This window comes from Echinops telfairi, unplaced genomic scaffold (genome assembly GCF_000313985.2).
Source record: "Echinops telfairi isolate 266 unplaced genomic scaffold, ASM31398v2 ScPeMD7_3;HRSCAF=10, whole genome shotgun sequence".
Taxonomy (NCBI): domain Eukaryota; kingdom Metazoa; phylum Chordata; class Mammalia; order Afrosoricida; family Tenrecidae; genus Echinops; species Echinops telfairi.
In genome coordinates, this window is record NW_022103899.1 from 11,651,398 (window position 1) to 11,669,261 (window position 17,864).

The following is a 17,864-nucleotide window of genomic DNA, read 5'->3' on the forward strand; positions in this document are numbered from 1 at the left end:
TATGTATGGATTGTGATAAGAGTTGCATGAGCCCCTAATAAAATGATTTTTTTTAAAGCCTCCTGAATTAAGAAAAATGTCTAAATCTGAATATTAACTTGATTTAGGTAATGTGTGTATTATTAACTTTGCCACCCAATTGTCACATATCTAATTTATTTTGAGAAATATCATAAGCATTTTTATTGTGATTCATGTTATATCCTCTCTTGCAACATGTATAAAACCCATCACTGTCAAAAAATGTACTTCTGACAGTCTGCATTCAGCCTGGGGAAAGACATGACTCACTGGATTTGACTCCCTCTGTGTCAGTGGTTCTCAACTCTCCTAATGCTGCGACACTTTCATACAGTTCCTCATGTTGTGGTGACCCCCAACCATAAAACTGTTTTCATTACGACTTCATACCTGTAATTTTGCTACTGTTATGAATCGCAATGTAAATAGCTGATATGCAGGATGTATTTTCACTGTTACAAATTGAACATAATGAAAGCATATTGATTAATCACGAAAATATGAAATTCTATATTGTGAAATATTTATTTCTAATTACAAATCACTGAAATTTTGTCTTGAAGCATGGTATAGCATGGGTAACAGTCTTCATGCCAGGTACTCATATGTGGGCGTATCTGCATGTGGGTGGACCCGCCTGGAGATGGATAGAGGGGCGGTGTCTTGGTTCCTAAGACCATTGGAAATAGAGTATGTGTTTTCCGATGGTCTTAGGCGACCCCTGTAAAAGGGTCATTCAATCCCCAAAGGGGTCGCGACCCACAGATTGAGAACCGCTGCTCTAGACTAATCTGATGACACCCGTGTGGCATAGCATGTTAAGTACTGGCTTGCAAATCAAAAAGTCAGTGCTTCAAATCCACCAGCCACTCCACAGAGAAAAATGAGGTACCATACTCCCATAAAGATTTACCCCTGCAAAAACCACTTTTACTGGGTCATTATGAGTCAGAATTAACTCAGTGGCAGTGTTTTTTGGTTCATTTTTTCTTTATTTATTTAGGGTGTAGCTAACGATAATGTGACTAGGCTAAATTGCTGACTAAATCCAGAGAGCACTACTACCATATATACAGAGGTCTGTTGGGTTTTCCAGTTCCCTTTAAGCTTTTTCCTGTTGTTGGCTTTATTAAAATGCTTACGTTTTTCATCCCATTAAGTTGACTAACTTCCTCATAAATAGTGAATTTCACAGATAGCTAATTTCAGGATGTCACTTATTAACTTTTTTTGGCAAAAAAATAAGAGAAAATGTACAGGCTTGAAACTGCTCTTTAGAAAGATCTTTCAAAGTAAGTTCTTATACATGGTGTCGGGGAACTGACTAACCCTGAGAAGAGCGATATAGTGTGCCCAGTCTGTGTCAGTTCTTTAATTTGTGCTGAACACCAACTTGCCCTTTGGAAGCCTGAAATTTTGATACATGCTAGGGAGAGGGCACCTGTACGACTAACCGCCAGTTAAAACCCAAGTGGTAGGAGATTTCTAATGGACTGCTTTAGGTAGAGACGTTGCACACATGCTACTGCAAAGACAAAAGTACTGTCAATTTTTATTAATTATCCTCTAAAAGAAATTCTTAGAATCTTTAAAAAATGTTTTTGCATATTACATATAAAAATAACACCTTATGTGTAAGTTACAGAAAAATACTTAGAGATGTGTCTGTTTTTTATTGTTGTGGATTATACAGAAAGAAAGAAATGGTGATTTGCCTGAACGGACAGCCAAGAAATCATGCTGCTTCTCTGAATCAGGTAAATATCAGCGATGGTTATTGAGTAAATCAGACAAACTACTAATTCATTCCTCGCACAAACATTTCTTTTGGAGTTCCAGCTTCATGCCAGGTATAATCTAGATACTGAACACACACAAAAGAAAATGCATGGCTTCTGACCAAGGCATCTATCTACATTGCAGTGGGGCGATAGCTATGTCAGTAACTGCAACCTAATCTGATGGGAATCGTGGGTGGTGCAAATGGTTAGCACAATCGGCTACCAACCAAAATGTTGGTGGTTTGAGTCGCCCATCAGTGATTGGCAGGAAGGCCTGGCGGTCTCCCCCAAGTGGTCATTATGGAAAACCCTAGGCCGCCCAGTACTACTCTGGCAACATGGCGCCACCACTAGTCAGAACAGACTTGACAGTAAAGGGTTCCACTGGGAATGTAACAGTGAGTAGCATATAAAAAGGTATGTGTGTGCACATGTAACCGTAAGAGGAAGGATAGGAACAACAGTGCCTAGGTTTATACATGGTTGTCAGGGAAGAATTTACGAGGACAAGTTGATGCATTGTGATACCGAGTATTCCCGCCACAGAACACTGCGTGATTTTCTATTTTTTGAACTTGCCTTAAATATGTTTTAATGGCATAATATTTGACATATGTAGATAAATGGGATTATGTTTGTCCTTTTAATAAACTTATTCCAAAAATTAACATTTTTCTATTATACATAAAATAGTTCCCACATTCATGAATTGGTTTTAAATACTAGATAAATAATGTCATGTTTTTAATTTTGGATCAGATTTAGAGTTTTACTAATAACTCTTGATTTTTCTTGATGCACTAGTAGTATGTAAGAGTTTTTGGCTATTATTTCCAAAGTTTTCATTCATTTGTATATCTTATCTCACTACAATTACTACAACTTCAAACACTAACTGAATTTATGAAAGTTTAATTGTGGAATCTTGTTAGATTACATACAAAATAAGTTTTGATAAAATATTCTAATTGGAAGATATTAATGCTAGGCCGATCAATAAATGAATATTGAATAAACATATGAATTAAATAATATATTCAATTAATAAATGTTATTCAGTACTTAGCATATGCTACATGCAAAGAATATTGTTGGAATGTATATCTTATTCAAGGAAAAAGAAGAAATATATATCATCACAATGCAGCATAAGTCTTACAGAAGCTTTTGGAGCACTTCCAGGGAAAGGCTATTTGTTTACAGTTTCTAGGAATTTTTTTTGAATAGATTTAAGACAGGTTCAATAAGATTTAAAAGATGAGCAAGAAAGATGATGCGGGGTGCTTCAAAACAAGGAACTAGCTAAAACCAGGTCCTACAGATAAGGAACACATCATAAGTCTAGGGAACTTTGTGTGCGTCAGTGTCTCAGACTGTTTGAGCTCTAATCTACTTAATTACTGTGAGTTTCTCTGTGGCTTTGGTTCACAGCAGTCATACGGAAGTTCAGCCAAAGATGGCCCTCTGGAGGTAGACATCAATGTCAAACGTTAGGGAATATTCTGTACCTTACTAAAAATTTTGGAATTTATTGAGGCAATGAGGATGAATTCCTGCCATTTAAAAAAATAAGGCAGTGAGAGTAGAAATAAAAATTTGTTAATGAAAACTAATTACCCTTTTATAAAAGACTACAGATGGATGCAAACTAATTACAATTTTCCTTTTTTGACAAATAGGACCTCAGGCTCACACTACATCCAATGGCATTTTCTCCTCTCGGGCCTCCTCATATACGTAAGTATATAAGAAATTTATGTGTAATTATTAATTATGTCTCAATAATTAGTTTTCTTACATTGCTCTAGTTCTCCATGTTTCTAATTCTATAGTATTAAATTCTCAGGACTAAATGTGTATTCTAAAGTAGACAAGTTAATCATTCATGTTCTCCCACTTCCTCTTCCCCACGTGATTCTATGCTACCCCTTTAGTCCTGGTCCTCATTCCACTTACAAAGATAACTTCACCAGGACATCACCTCCTCACGTTGTTTCTCAGCATCTGAAGTCTGTTCTTTTGCCTTTCCCCCACTCTGAAACATTCGCCATTCAATAGGTTTTTTGAATGTATCTCTTTCCTAAGGGTGATATGGTAGTTTACTGTGAAATATTAATGGCAATCTGTTATTCTTTCCTAAAGGCTATTTGCAGTGTAACCCAAATCCTTAACCTCTAATGACAGAAAAATCCAGATTTTTGTATAAGAGCCATTCGAGAGGCCTGGGGATTTTTCATTCTTCAGGTCTTAGCAAGCATCTATGCTGTTGATACATTTCTTTTTGCTGATCTTCAAATGATGAAGAAAAGTATTATTATTTTTAATCGTTCTTTTAGGGGCTCATACAACTCTTATCACAATCCATACATACATCAATTGTGTAAAGCACATTTGTCCATTCATTGCCCTCATCATTCTCAAAATATCTGCTCTCCACTTAAGCCCCTGGCATCAGGTCCTCATTTTTTCCCCTCCCTGAAGAAAATTATTATGTTTGGAAAAAACACCCATTACCTTAAAAAGATAAAACACAAACAATCAAAAACGGGATTTAAAACATCAGGATAAAGCCACAGTTGCCCTGAAATTGGCTGAATTGTTGCTGTCAGGTGCCCTCACATTGATTAGGACTCGTGGGAACCCTATGTACAATAGAATAAACACTACCACATCCCATGCCAGCTTCACAATTGTCCTAATGCAGCCCCTGTGCCAATTAATCTGGTCTAAGGCATCCCTCTTTTTTGCTGGCCCACTGCTCTATCAAGCATGGTGTCCTTCTCCAGGACTGACGGCTCTTGACACCTCTCTAAAGCACCAGGGAGCACGGTGTCCTTCTCCAGGACGGACGGCTCCTGACACCTCTCCAAAGCACCAGGGATGAAGTCTGGTGATTGTTGCATCTAAGGAACATTCTGGCTGTTCTTTTTCCAAAACAGATTTGTTTGGGTCTTTTGGCTGTCCGTGGTACTTTTAATACTTTTCTCTAGCACCATGATTCAAATAGCTAGATTCTTCTCGTCTTCCTTATTCAATTCTAACTCTTTCATAGGCAATATTATGGATGGGTCAGGTGCACCCTAGTCCCCGAAGTAACATCCTTGCTTTGCAGCACTTTAAATAGATCTTGTGGTGCAGATTTCCTCAGTGCAATATGGCCTTTGATGCCTTGACTGCTGCTTCCATGAGCACTGATTGTGGATCCAGGCAAGGCAAAGTCCTTACAACGTCACACCTTTTCCCATTTACCATGATCCAATACTGAAGATCTTTATCTTCTGTACTCTAAATTGCAATCCACATTGAAGGTGTCAGTCCTTGATCTTCACCAGCAAGTGCTTCAGGTTCTCCTCACTTGCAGCAAGCAACGTTGGGTCACCTGCACACTGCAGGTTGCAAATAAGCCTTCCTCCAAACCCGATGTCATATCCTCATCATATCCAGCTTCTCTGATGATTTGCCCATGTAAGAGGATGCTACCCTGATGCATTCCTTTCCTGGTTTTAAACCATGCGACATTCCTGTATTCTGTTTACACAATCACCTCTTGATCCATGTGCTGGATTTTCATGAGCACAGTGTATGTCCGTTCTTCCTGGGCTATCCATAGTGTGTTAGGATCCATGCAGTCGAATGCCTTAGCATAGCCAATAAAACACAACTAAACATTTTTCTGGTATTCTCAATTTTCAGCCAGGATTCATATGACATCAGCATATGATGTTCCTTGTTCTACAGCCTCCTTCACAGTGATATGATTTTTTGTTCTTTGATGCCTGATACCTGATCCTATCGACATCTTGCGATCACACATGCTGGTGTGCTTCTTCCATGTGGGTTTTGTTGCTTCTGAGCTAGATGGCTGTTTATTTTCAAGCCTTTAAGACCCCAAACACTATATCTTTTGATAGCCGGGCACCATCAGCTTTCTTGGCCACTTTGTCTTCAGCAATCGTGTTGGGAAGGTGAGCATCATGGAATGCCACTTTAATAAAACAAAATGTTCTTGCATTGAGGGAACACTTGAGTCAAGGCTCATTTTCCATTTGCTACCTTAATAAACAACCTATAAATATATGCACATAGATCTATTTCCCCATCATATATATATATTTACATATGCACACGCCTATATTTAAACCTCTATAAATGTCCTTTGGCTCCTAGCTCTTTCCTTTATTTCCTTTTACTTTCCTCTTGTCCCACTATCCTGTTCAGCCTTCATTTGGGTTTCAGTAATTCCTATCAGTTACATTACCCTTGATCAAGCCCTAGCAGACCTCCAACACCCTCCTCGCTATCGATTTTGGATTACTTGTTGTTCCCTTGTTCCTGGGGTTGTTAACACCGACTTCCTTTCCTCCGCCTCCCCCTCCTGCATATCCCCCTGGAACTGTCAGTCCTGTTCTTTTCTCCTCCAAATTGTTTATCCCACCTATCTTGTCTAGATAGACCTGCAGAGATAATAATATGCACACAAAACAAGACAAAGAAAAACAAAACAAAAGAAAACAAAACCATCGCAACAAAAACCAACGACAAAAAGAAAAGCCTGTAAATAGTTCAAGGTCTGGGCTTTTTGAAATTCTATCATGTGATCCCAGGTTTCCTTTTTCACCAAAGCCATACTTTCCAACTACTCTTCCTTCCTCTCTGATTCCAAATTTCTCGTTCCAATACCAGAAATTATCAATACATCTTTATTGCATGTTCAATCAGCTTCAGGCTGAAGAATTTGGTGTAATTTTTCAATTTCTTCATCATCAGCTTTGATGGCTGGTACATACATTTGATTAACAGTTATATTTATTAGATTTCTTTGTATGGGGATAGATTTAATCCTCTCACAGACAGCATTGTATTTCAAGATGGATCTTGAAATGTACCTTTTGAAGGCGATTGCAATTCTCAGAATCATAAACCATATGATTTTCTGTTTCATGGTGGCCAATACTAGTCCATTTCAGCTCATTCATTAATGCCTAGAAGGGTGATTTTTATGAGTTCCATTTCATTTTTTTACAACTTCCAATTTTCCTTGATTTATACTTTATACATTCCAAGTTCTGATTATTAATATTTGCAGCTTTTTTATTCTCATTTTGAGTCATGCCCCATCAGCAAATGAAGTTCCCAAGGGCTTTCCCCACACAGGCTTCCCTCCATCACATTAATACACTTGACCCGACTTTGAGAAGGCCACCCCTCCTGGGTTGTATTTTCAGTGACTTCTGACCTGACGGGCTCATCTCTAGCGCTGCCAGTGCTCTGCTTAGTTTCATGAAGTTTTCAGTATCTGAAAATATTTCACCTCTGTCCATAAAGTGTTTCATGGCTAAATCCCATGAAGTAGGCATCCTATTCCTTTTTCCTAGTCTGTTCTTAGTCTGGAAATGCTGCTGAAATGTGTTCACTTTGGATGACTCTGCTGGTATTTGAAACACTGGTTATATTGCTTCTAGCTTCACAGCAACACAAGTCACCGCAGTAAAACAAACTGACAGACAGTGATGGTGGTTGAATTATGTAGGTGCAAATAGCATTGATATATTTAGACCAAGCCTCCCCGAGGAAGACTCTTGACTTTATGATGCCAGCTTGTCTAACATCCTGAAGAGTCACAGAATACATAATATGGCACAATGTAGAAAAATGACTAATCCAGTTAAAATCAATTGGGAGAGATGGAAGAAAGCACAGACCATGACTAATAAACAGTTCATTTATTTAAAATATCACTTGCTTGCCTCTTTAGAACAATGAGTAGAGAGGGCTCATAAAATGTTAATTATTGCTTCTTCATCTCGCTGTATCAGAATTAGAGTTATTTCAATCACTTTATAGGAAATGTTTTAGATACTGCTTCATTAAATACCTTGCTAATTAACTCTGTATGTTCAGGGGCCTTTACCACCCTTCCCCTAAAATATCATAATTTTAATATCCCTTTACCTAATATGGAGTCAGAGCACAAACAAAATAGAGAGCTAGTCATACTTTCTTATCTGAATCTGACACATCAACATTACATCTGTCTTGTTCTAATTCTACTCCATGGCTCACGAGACTACTGTGGGACTATCACTTCTGTTCCACCCTCCAGCCCCCTTCGTGCTCATCACTGAGTTCGCTGTTTTTATACTACTAATGCAAAAGACACATATAGCACAGACATAACCCCGAGCTGGAAATTCAGTATCAGGTGGATAAAGATGCCTTTAGCACAGTTTAGAATTCTTCCTTCAGTACCCCTAACTCTCGGTCATATGCTACCTCTTGACATAGATGAAGGATGAATGTGACCCAGTACTTTTTTGGTACAGTGAACGTTTCCTGTGTCATCAAAGATTTATTCATAAAATCCTGTACTATTGCAAATTGAGGCTTTAATATTTTCTTCTATAATTTCAGTTTCTGTTAATGTGTTCTTTTTAGTTTTCTAACTCCAGGTCTTTTCACATGTCCTTATAATACTTTGTTTCTCAAGCTACACTTTGACATTTTCTGTTGATGTCTTTCACTTCACCAATGCTTCGATTTACTTTAGCTACTCTGCATGCAAGAGCAAGGTTCAGTCTCTTCTGACATCCACTTTCCTTTTTCTTTCTGTGTTGCCTTTTCCGTGGCAATGCTCTCTTCATGAGTGCTGTTCTAGTTCTAGGTATTATCCCATAGCTCATCAATGTTTTGTCATTTGTGTTCAATAAGTCAAATTCAGTCTTGAGATGTTGTCTAAGTTTGGGTGGGATATACTCAAGGTCATATACTGGCTCTCATAGACTTGGTTTAATTTTATTAAACATCAACCCGACCTTCCCTATGAACAATTGAGAGTCTATTCCACAGTGAGCCCCTGGTCTCATTTTGGTGGCTGACCTTGAGCTTCAATGTCATCAGCAGAGAAAGTCCATGTGATTCTTGTGTATTCCATTTAGGGAAGTCTATGTGCACGGTTGCCGCTTGTGTTGTTTTAAAAATATCTTTACAAAAACATTAGTCTTGGAGAATGCTGTCACCAGGAGCCCAGCTGTATTCTCCAGCTACTCCTCCGTCTTTCCTTTCCAACTTGTACGTCCCAGTCACCAATAAGTATCAATGTATCTACCTAGGAATGGAGTGGGTGATTCAGATCGTAATTCTATGTTTAACTTTCTGAGGAATCATCAAATAGTTTTCCAAAGTCTCTGCACATGATTTCTCATTCCTATTTGTAATGCACGTGGGCGCCAATTTCTACACGTCCTTGTCAACATTTGTATTATTGATCCTTTTTATTATAGCCATCCTTGTAGTTGTGTGGTGGCATCTCAATGTAATCTTCATGTGTAATTCCTCAAGGACTAATGATATTGAGCATATATGCATGTGCTTACTGGTCATCTTCATGTGTTCTTTAGAGATTTATATATATTTAAATATTTCCCTATATTTTATTTGGTTTGTTTCTATATTATTGAATTTTGAGAGTGCTTTATATACTTTAGATATTAAATTCTTAGATACATGAAAAGACTTCAAAAGTTCGTGTAGATCAAAAATGTCCATGAATATTTGAAGCCCTCGTTTGATTGGAATGTTTCCCCTTTTGCTCTGAGGGTTCCCTTCATATTCTTTCTAGTATCTTTTGAAGCAAAAACATTTTTTTAAAGTCCAGTGTATGTTTTTCCTTTGGTCACCTGTACTTTATATGTCATACTAACTGACTAAGAAGCCATCACCTAACTCAGTTATAATGATATGCACTTATGGGCTTTTTTCTATAAGTTTTACAGGCTTTTGCTGTTGCATTTAGTTAGTGGACCCATTTTATTTATTTATTTTTGTATATGTTGTCAGATAGGGACCTAACTTCATTCTTTTGCATGTTGATATACACTTGTCCAGACACTATTTGTTAAAAAAATGAATTTTCTTGGGACCCATCAAAAATCGAATACCAATAATCAAATGGCTTTATTTCTTTCATCTCAATTCCATTATCTTGAGCTGTACGTCTATCCTGGAACAACTTCTTTCCTAGATTTAGTGAGTAGGGTAACCCTAGACTCAATGGTACTTAGCGTGATACTAGACCTAAAGGATAGGTTGATGGGTTTCCAAGTGTACTTCTCTCTTTTATTGGAAGAGTTCATGAGGGATTTTGTTAACATTTTGATTTCTTAACAGTAGCTTTAGGCCTAATTGATTTTTCGCTATTGAGTTTCTATTTCACTCAATATCCATGGAAAATTCTCTATGTGGCAGTTCTACTCAGACACATGTGGAATCACTGTGAGCTGGAGTATACTCAACTGGTTAATAACTTTCCTTGTTCAAATGTTGCATTGCATTGGCAAAATCTGCAACACAAGATCTCCTTAAAGTGTTGAAGGAAGGATTGTTACTTTGAGAACTAAGATGCATCTGACTTGAGCCATGGTATTTTCACTCATTTAATATGCATGTGAAAGACGGACATTGAATGAGAAAGACCAAAGAAGGACCAAGGCACTTAAAGTATGGTTCCGGCAAAGAGTATGAACGTCACATGGACTGTCAAACGAGCAAACAAACCTGTCTTGGAGGAAGGACAGTTCTAGTGCTCCTTGAAAGCAAGGATGGTGAAATCCCCTTTCGTGTATTTTGGATATGTTATCAGGATACACCAGTCCTAAGAAAAGGACATTATCCTTGGTATAGTAGAGAGGCAATGAAAAAACCAAAGACTCTCAGCAAGGTGGATTGACACAGTGGCTGCAACAATGGGCAAACATAAGGACAATTGTGAGGAGAGTGCAGGGCCAGCCAGCGTTTCCTTCTTTTGTACCTAGGTTGCTATGAATTGGAACCAAATTGAGAACATCTAAGAAGAGCCTTTGCTAATGGGCTCTGTGTGTATGTAGGGATATCCGTAAACACTCATCCTGGTGGTTTACAATTAACTCTGCCTTAGCTTATCCTCCTGCTTCCAAATCTTTCCCAATTATGGGTAATACAACATTGGACCTACACATCCCTATATATGGTATTATTTTCAGTATTCCTAAAAATAGGCTAGATCCTTCCAAAGCCCCTATGGACATCTCGTTTCCCCAAAATTTCCTTTTCAGCTTTCTGCTTAGTCTATTGGTTGCTCCAACTAGCGTCTATTGGTTAAGGCAGACATAAAGTTATACAATTCCCTGGAGTATTTTTGACAGATACCCCCATGGAAAAGTCATTACTGATGAGCTGAGAGTCAGGTCACAGGAATGCAGTCTTACAACTGGAGTCTTCCAGGGAGTTATCAGACAAGTTAAATAATGATCTGGGAAAACACTTCTGGGGATGAGGTTTTAAAGATGCTTCAGAACTGGTCTGCCCTTTTCAGTGACATTCAGCTTTTCCACTGTGATTGCGAAGAGGAGATTACAACAAGGTACGGTTAAACACCATGGAACTGAGTGGTTCCTCCCAAGATTTCCCTGTTTTTCTTAAATAAATACTCAGAAATGATATACATCTTCAATATTTTCCAGAGTTCTGAGAGAAAACTTATTTTGAAGAGTTTCCTTATTCCTTCCTGCAGTTGATAGAGGAGTGAATTTTCATATCTCCTTACTGTATTATCCATTTTAACTGATGTTCTTTATCTGATTATCACATCAGATTTGTAGTCTTTCACAAAGATCCATATCTCCTTTATTTAATAAGTTTTTGTCTTATGTTTTGCTTTTTGCTTTTATCTAAGTGCAGGCTTTTAGGTCAGAAAGCCTGCTGAAAACAGGCATCAATGAATATATGAATCGTTGAGTTCCACTTTATTTCTGTGGCATGCAATAGAAAAGAAAGCGTAGCAAAATGAATTGGTAGGCTTAGATTTCAAAATATCTTGAAGAAGACAGTTATGAAACCAGAATAATGAACTAATAATTTGAAGTATAAAGAATCTATCATGAATACTAGGTTTCGTTGTCTAGGTTGCAAATAAGAAGAGATACTAGTCCAAGTATGGACTATTGTTACCCAGCTCATTTCTGGGGTAAAGTCAGTGAAGTTTTCTTTTTGGTCATGAGGAAGATGTGATTCTCAGTTCAACTGTTTCTCAAAATAACATGTTCTGCTTTGAGGATAGACGTAAACATGAATAAGGTATATTGCACACTAAGGGAGAATGAAGATGGAATGTCAATATGCTCGGTTTTGTTGCATTTGTGGTTGTTTCCTTATTTGTGTTTTGTATGATTTTTTTGGATCGGGAACCCAGACTAGGTAAGGCTATAGAGACGGTAACTGGATCAGTAACTATCTGAGGGTGTGGCAAAGGAGATTGGGGGATATGAGAAGTTAAAAAGAATAAATATTAGAAGAAAATGCCTGAAATTGATTGTGGGTGAGGATAGCACAACTCTCTTTAATATGTTGAGTGATTAAATTGTTTGATAGGTGAGTTAAAAGCCAATAAAACTATTAAAAAATAATAAAGTAGGATCAAGGCAAGCAAAGTATCCATGTTCGTAAATGTGAGTGAAAATAATTTAGAATTAAAATCTTAGTTGTTTTATTAACTATTTTATATATACTATCATGTTTGAATTATTCTTTCATGTGTCATAATCCAGCCATTTTAAAACTTTTGTTTAATAGGTAATAAAAATGACCCCAATTTTAACACATAGGAGAATTTTACCATATACAGGAAAAGATGCCCATTGGTAGTAAATTTTAGTATTGAATGGCTAGAAATTCATGATTTTCATTCACAGTTATTGGATAATCATCCACATATTCTCTCCCTACTGCAGGATGTGGGGCGGTGTTGGGGTAGGATTATTAGGAAATTTGAGGGCTTAGTAAACTACCATCAGAAAATTTGGGTCAGACATCTTGCTACCCCAGGGTGCCCTTTAGCAGACTGAAGGAGCCACACCCCTGACCCAACCTCCTGTCTTTCCAAGTAAACTACAAAGCCACAGTCATGGTAAGGGAAGTTAGATGTAGAACTATCAGCTACATATAGTCTTCGTGTAACAGGTATATTCTATTTATCTGAGCAGTAGAGCACAAACTTCTATTATAAGGACATTATTTCAAAAATAGATGAAATAAGGTAGTTAGACAAAAATCAGTTTATTATTCATTTTGAGTTTATGTATGGAGACTACTAAATATTGAGAGAAGAAACTGATTCAGTCATTAGCCCTTTTAGAGATCATTACAAAAACTCTAGATCTTAAGTAATAACTAAGTGTTCTACCTTTCTTGGTTTTTCAGGCAACAGAACCTCCACCATGATTGCTTGCCCAGGAAAGTATGTATCATACACCCTAATGATAAAGTAACATATCAATAATAATTTTCTAATATGTCATAATAGAAAAAATATGATTCATATCATGAGTAATCATTTATTTGTATTAAGTCATTTCCCCTCTCACTTTTTCGTGTTTTCTTGAGATTGCAGAGGTCAGAAGCTATTATCAAAAACTTAAGCTTGGCTCTCAGGCAAGGGGTCTATGGAGATAGAAATGGGATGGGGAGTTGTTAGGGAACCTAGCTGTCAACCTAAAAGTTGATTTGATCATGGGAAGCCATTTAAGGGGCATGCCTTTCAGACTTGGTGAACTCAGCTACAGGTGAGCCAGGATACTTGGATATATTGCTGATAATGTTTTTGTGAAAAGGACCGGACCACATAGGAAGGTCAGTTAAGAAGGCATCTGTCAACCAGGTGAGACTCACAGCAGACACGCTAAGTGGACGTGTTTTAGGAACTTCAGCATTAGACTCTAGAACTAGACAGGTTGGCACAAGGGGCTGAAGGCAGCAGGAGACATTCTACTTAGCTTTTCACACTGAGGACTACAGAGAATATGTAGCAAATCTGAAGGCATGTTCAAGAGGTTATTCTTCAGTTAGTATTAAAATGAAATCAATTTAAGAATAAGATTTTTTTTAAAAAATATTACACCACATTGAAAACTATAGGACCGTCCCCTATTTCATATATGAAAGTTGGAAACTCATACCTATTCTAGGAGTCATATGTCTGTCGCTTACTATCTCCGGTAAGAAGAAAAATGCTATATGTTAAATTAATTTCTTTATATATGTTGGAGTAAGTTTGGAATAATTGCTTTCTCTCTTAATGTTCATTTTACTCTTAGAAAAGTTTGATGTAGGATGTGGTTATGTAAAATAAGTATGTATGCCCTGTCATTCCAAAATATGTTTCCCAAACCAATAACCACTATCGCTACAATAGGTGAACATATTATCAGGAAGCTTTGGAATTAGAACGAAACAAAAACAATTTGTCTTTTTATAGTCCTAAATGAGTCACATATAGAGTAAGGTGTTATCTTCACTTCGAGATTGGTCTCGGGCCTGAACAACTTAAAGACAACTTCCATTACAGGAATCTTGTTGTCAACTCGTGCTTATTATATCCCCCTTTTTGGTTCTGCTGCCAATTATTTGTGTTAAAGATAATAATCTATTTTATTATAGACAAGTTATTTTGTGTGTAAATCCAAACTATATTTGCACAATGGAATTAGAGTTGTCTAGAACGGGACAGGTCTGTCTTTTCATCTTCGACAGTACCACTGACCACTGAAGAAACCTGGTCCTCTAGCTTCCTGATTGTTCACCCTTGCTCGGCACTCTGACTCCTATGATTAAAGTGGGGCTTATTTCCTATCTAAAGTAATTTGTTCTTCCCATTTATGATCTGTCTTTGCTACAATCTTCCCATCTACGTCAGTTTGTGCTAATAACATTCTGTTGGTTACAAAAACTACTAAATTCTCCTAGAGCAGGAGTTTCATTGTTGCTTAACAATAAGCTGCAAAAAAATAAAGAATGTGTCTACAGACCAGAAGTTCACTCCCACCACAGCAATGGGGAGACCAGTTAGGGTTCACTTCCCCTTCTGCAGTCCAGCTAGACAAATGCCTCCGAAGGCAACTTTCTATTCGACTGCATCCGTCTTGATAAAGAGTTTATTAAAGTAACTTAGCACTGCTTTTGAAAAATGACTGGATCATAACACCTCACTTTTTCATTCAAAGTACTTGTTTGCTGTATGCTTACATAGCAATGTGATTTTTCTTTTGACGCCAAATTTTTTTACCACCAGCAATAAATACTAAAACAATATGTTTTCCAAAAAAGGTATTTTTGCCACAGCACAGAGTAAACCAACTAAATTTATCTAAACCATTAAAGAGACTATATTTCTATCTTCTGATTTCAAAGCCATGATGTTATTCAAGCTATGTATTACCGAGTACAAAACAATCAAATATCTCAGAATAAAATGTTACATGGTTTTCTCTTTAGCCTGGTCTCTCTCTTTTCCAGGTCACCTGTGAAGAACTGCATAGCATCATTCAGAACGTAATGACGTGGGTAGTGGCTACAGTGACAAGTATATTGTACCCAGCCATCACAAAGTACGAAGAGAGGCTGCGCCAAAGCACGTGCCCCGTGTCTGAGGACTCGGTCCTCTCTTCCGAGAGCTCGAGCTTCTGCAGCACTTGCAGCGAGGGCTTTACGTATGGAAGCTATACATCTGCCACCACGAAGACGTTCCAGACGGAACCCTACACATTGTCAACGAACATGTCAGGGAGGCCGCCCGATGTGCCTTCTGCTCGCCTGGAAAGCACCTTTGTGGAAAAAACCTATCACAGGAAAAGGCAGCCCGGGACCTCCGACTTTAAGTATAGCAACTCCAGAATGATCTATGGGTACCCTCGACTCAGAAGCTGCAAGTCTGATAGTCACCTGTTGGCCTCGTCGGAAACAAGCACAAGGATATCTAAGGATGCTACCACGGCGACAGACAGCTTCGAGAATCCATCCATTTCTGATCACAGAGCCAAAGCCATACACGAGATCAAGAATTTAAAGAATGTTTTCGTTAATTTTAAATGTCATTTAAAAGGAGAAACGGAATTGATTTTAGAGAGCGTCTTGCAGGAACTCATGGCTGACTTAACGCACGCCATCCCTTCGCTTTCTTCTGTGACTGCTGAAGTCTTTGTTGACCGAGCTGAAGCTCGCAATACAGACTTGCTCTCCAATGTTGACATCTGCTCTGTAGCTGGGGAGATTGTGGACAACATGCTTGAGAAGCTACAGTCTGCAGTCGAGAAAAAATGTGGCGAAATCTTTTCCGAAGAAGACCTGTCAGTACATACTCACCCGGACTCAACCGGGGGAGAACAGTTCACATCATCGGATGACAAACCTCTGGAAGCGCCCCCGCCGCGTTCCGTGGAGCCCATGTGCAACGTTGCCGAGGAGATGGTGCATTCTATTGTAGAAAAGCTCATGGCCCTGGCCTCGTGCAGGCAAAAGGAACTCCCGCATCTGGAGAACCAACGTAAGCAGTCCCCTCAGCCGCCGCTGACAGACTCACCAGCCATGTTCCATCAAAGAGTTGACCAAAAGAAACCTCACACTGAACCGGACGCCGCCAAGTTAATGGTCAAAGAAGAAATACAAAATTTAGTGTCAAAGATGTTTTCCAAGTCCTCTTTGGTTGGTTATATAGAGGAAGCAGTCAGTGCTATATTAGGTTATGTACAAAACGAACTTAACAACGAGAGACTGGTTGCCTCTGAAGAAACAGTGCTACTCCTTCAGCTGCTCGATAATATCTTCGCTGAGCTCCACCCACAGTCAGTCAAGCCAGGGGCTCAAAAGAATAAACCGCGCAGAACACGCCATCCTTCTAACACTGATGAAAGGTACAGATTCCTCGGAACCAGACCAACTAGCGGGCAGAGGTCTGGAAAGCCATTTTCACCTATCAATGTTCCTGGCATGGTTCTTTACCCTGAAGATGAGAATGAAGAAATAGACAAAATGGTGAAAAACGTCCTTGAGTCATCTTTCCAAGATGAAAGAGCAAACTTACAAAAACAGACTCCTGATCGTTCCTTTAAAAACAGAAACACTTGCTTTGAATACAGAACAAAAACTAAAGTCCCTAGAAATCCCCCTTCCCAGGGCAACGATGTATTTGGTGATTGCGGCTTAAAGCTCGATTCCCCATCTTTTAAGAATGAGGATAATTTATGGGGCAAATCCTACTTGCATAAAGACGTTTCGGTTTTCAGCCCAAAACAAACGCATCAAATACAAAAAACGTGTGAAAAACTTGTGAAAAGTATTTTAACAGAAATGCTCACCGACATATCTTCTTTTCCTCCTGGCCCGTTAGATAGGAAAATAGGCAAAGAAGCTTCAGTTTTTGCCACAAGAAAACCACCTGGGGTGTCACATCAAGAATGGATGGACCAGATGTTCTCTGTGTCAGAAATCAGGACGATGACTGAAGAAATAACAGAGGCTGTGTTAAATATTCTTTATACGGCTTCGAACTGCATCACTAAGACCATTGAAGATTCCATCTCATCGTCAGTCCATCAAACGTTTCGAGATAATTCTGACACCTCTCACACGGCCCCAAATGCACCGACTAAAAAGCCATTACAAATATGGTTTGACAGTGAAAAGAAAATGAAATGTTTATCTTCAAGTCGTCATGCAAAGCCTTCCTCGTTAGCATCTGGGGAAAGGGATTCTGAATCTCTAGATAGCATTAACGATAAAATTGTCAGTACCGTTGTGAAGAAACTGAAGTCATTTGTCTGTCCAAAATTGCAAATGGGCTTCAAATCTTCCCCGACCAAGCCATCTTCGTTGAGATCTCAGCTCAGTGATTACACAGCTAAAGTGGTAAACATTGTTTTGCGTGCTATACAAAATGAACCGGAATTCAGTAAGAAACATCTAAATCCCAGGGAGGTAGACACTTCCAAATCCCTAACAGATAAAGGAGTGTGTACTGGCAGTGATAAGAAATCGGAATCTCTTGTCACAAGTCTTAGTGATGACATTATGACAAGTCCCTTATTAACGTGCATTTGTGATATGTTATCAAGTCAAAGCGAAGATCAAAGTAATAGTCTACTCCCTACAGATAAGAAGCCAAGACCTGCTACTTCATACAGACCTCACTGCTTTGATAAACAAAATATGTTGCCAAGTAGGCAGGATAAACGATCTGTTTGCACGCACCTTTGTGGT

General features: G+C 38.4%; 1 protein-coding gene across 1 annotated transcript in view; it reads left to right on the forward strand.

Moving 5' to 3' along the window:
• The window catches only part of FSIP2 (fibrous sheath interacting protein 2), an 83,750-nt gene that overhangs the window by 28,870 nt on the left and 37,016 nt on the right, over nt 1-17,864 (forward strand). The window contains exons 11-14 of the mRNA XM_045296519.1: nt 1,715-1,778; nt 3,482-3,539; nt 13,035-13,071; nt 15,126-17,843. Of these exons, the coding sequence (XP_045152454.1) occupies nt 1,715-1,778; nt 3,482-3,539; nt 13,035-13,071; nt 15,126-17,843 (2,877 nt within the window). The remainder of the gene's footprint in view (nt 1-1,714; nt 1,779-3,481; nt 3,540-13,034; nt 13,072-15,125; nt 17,844-17,864) is intronic.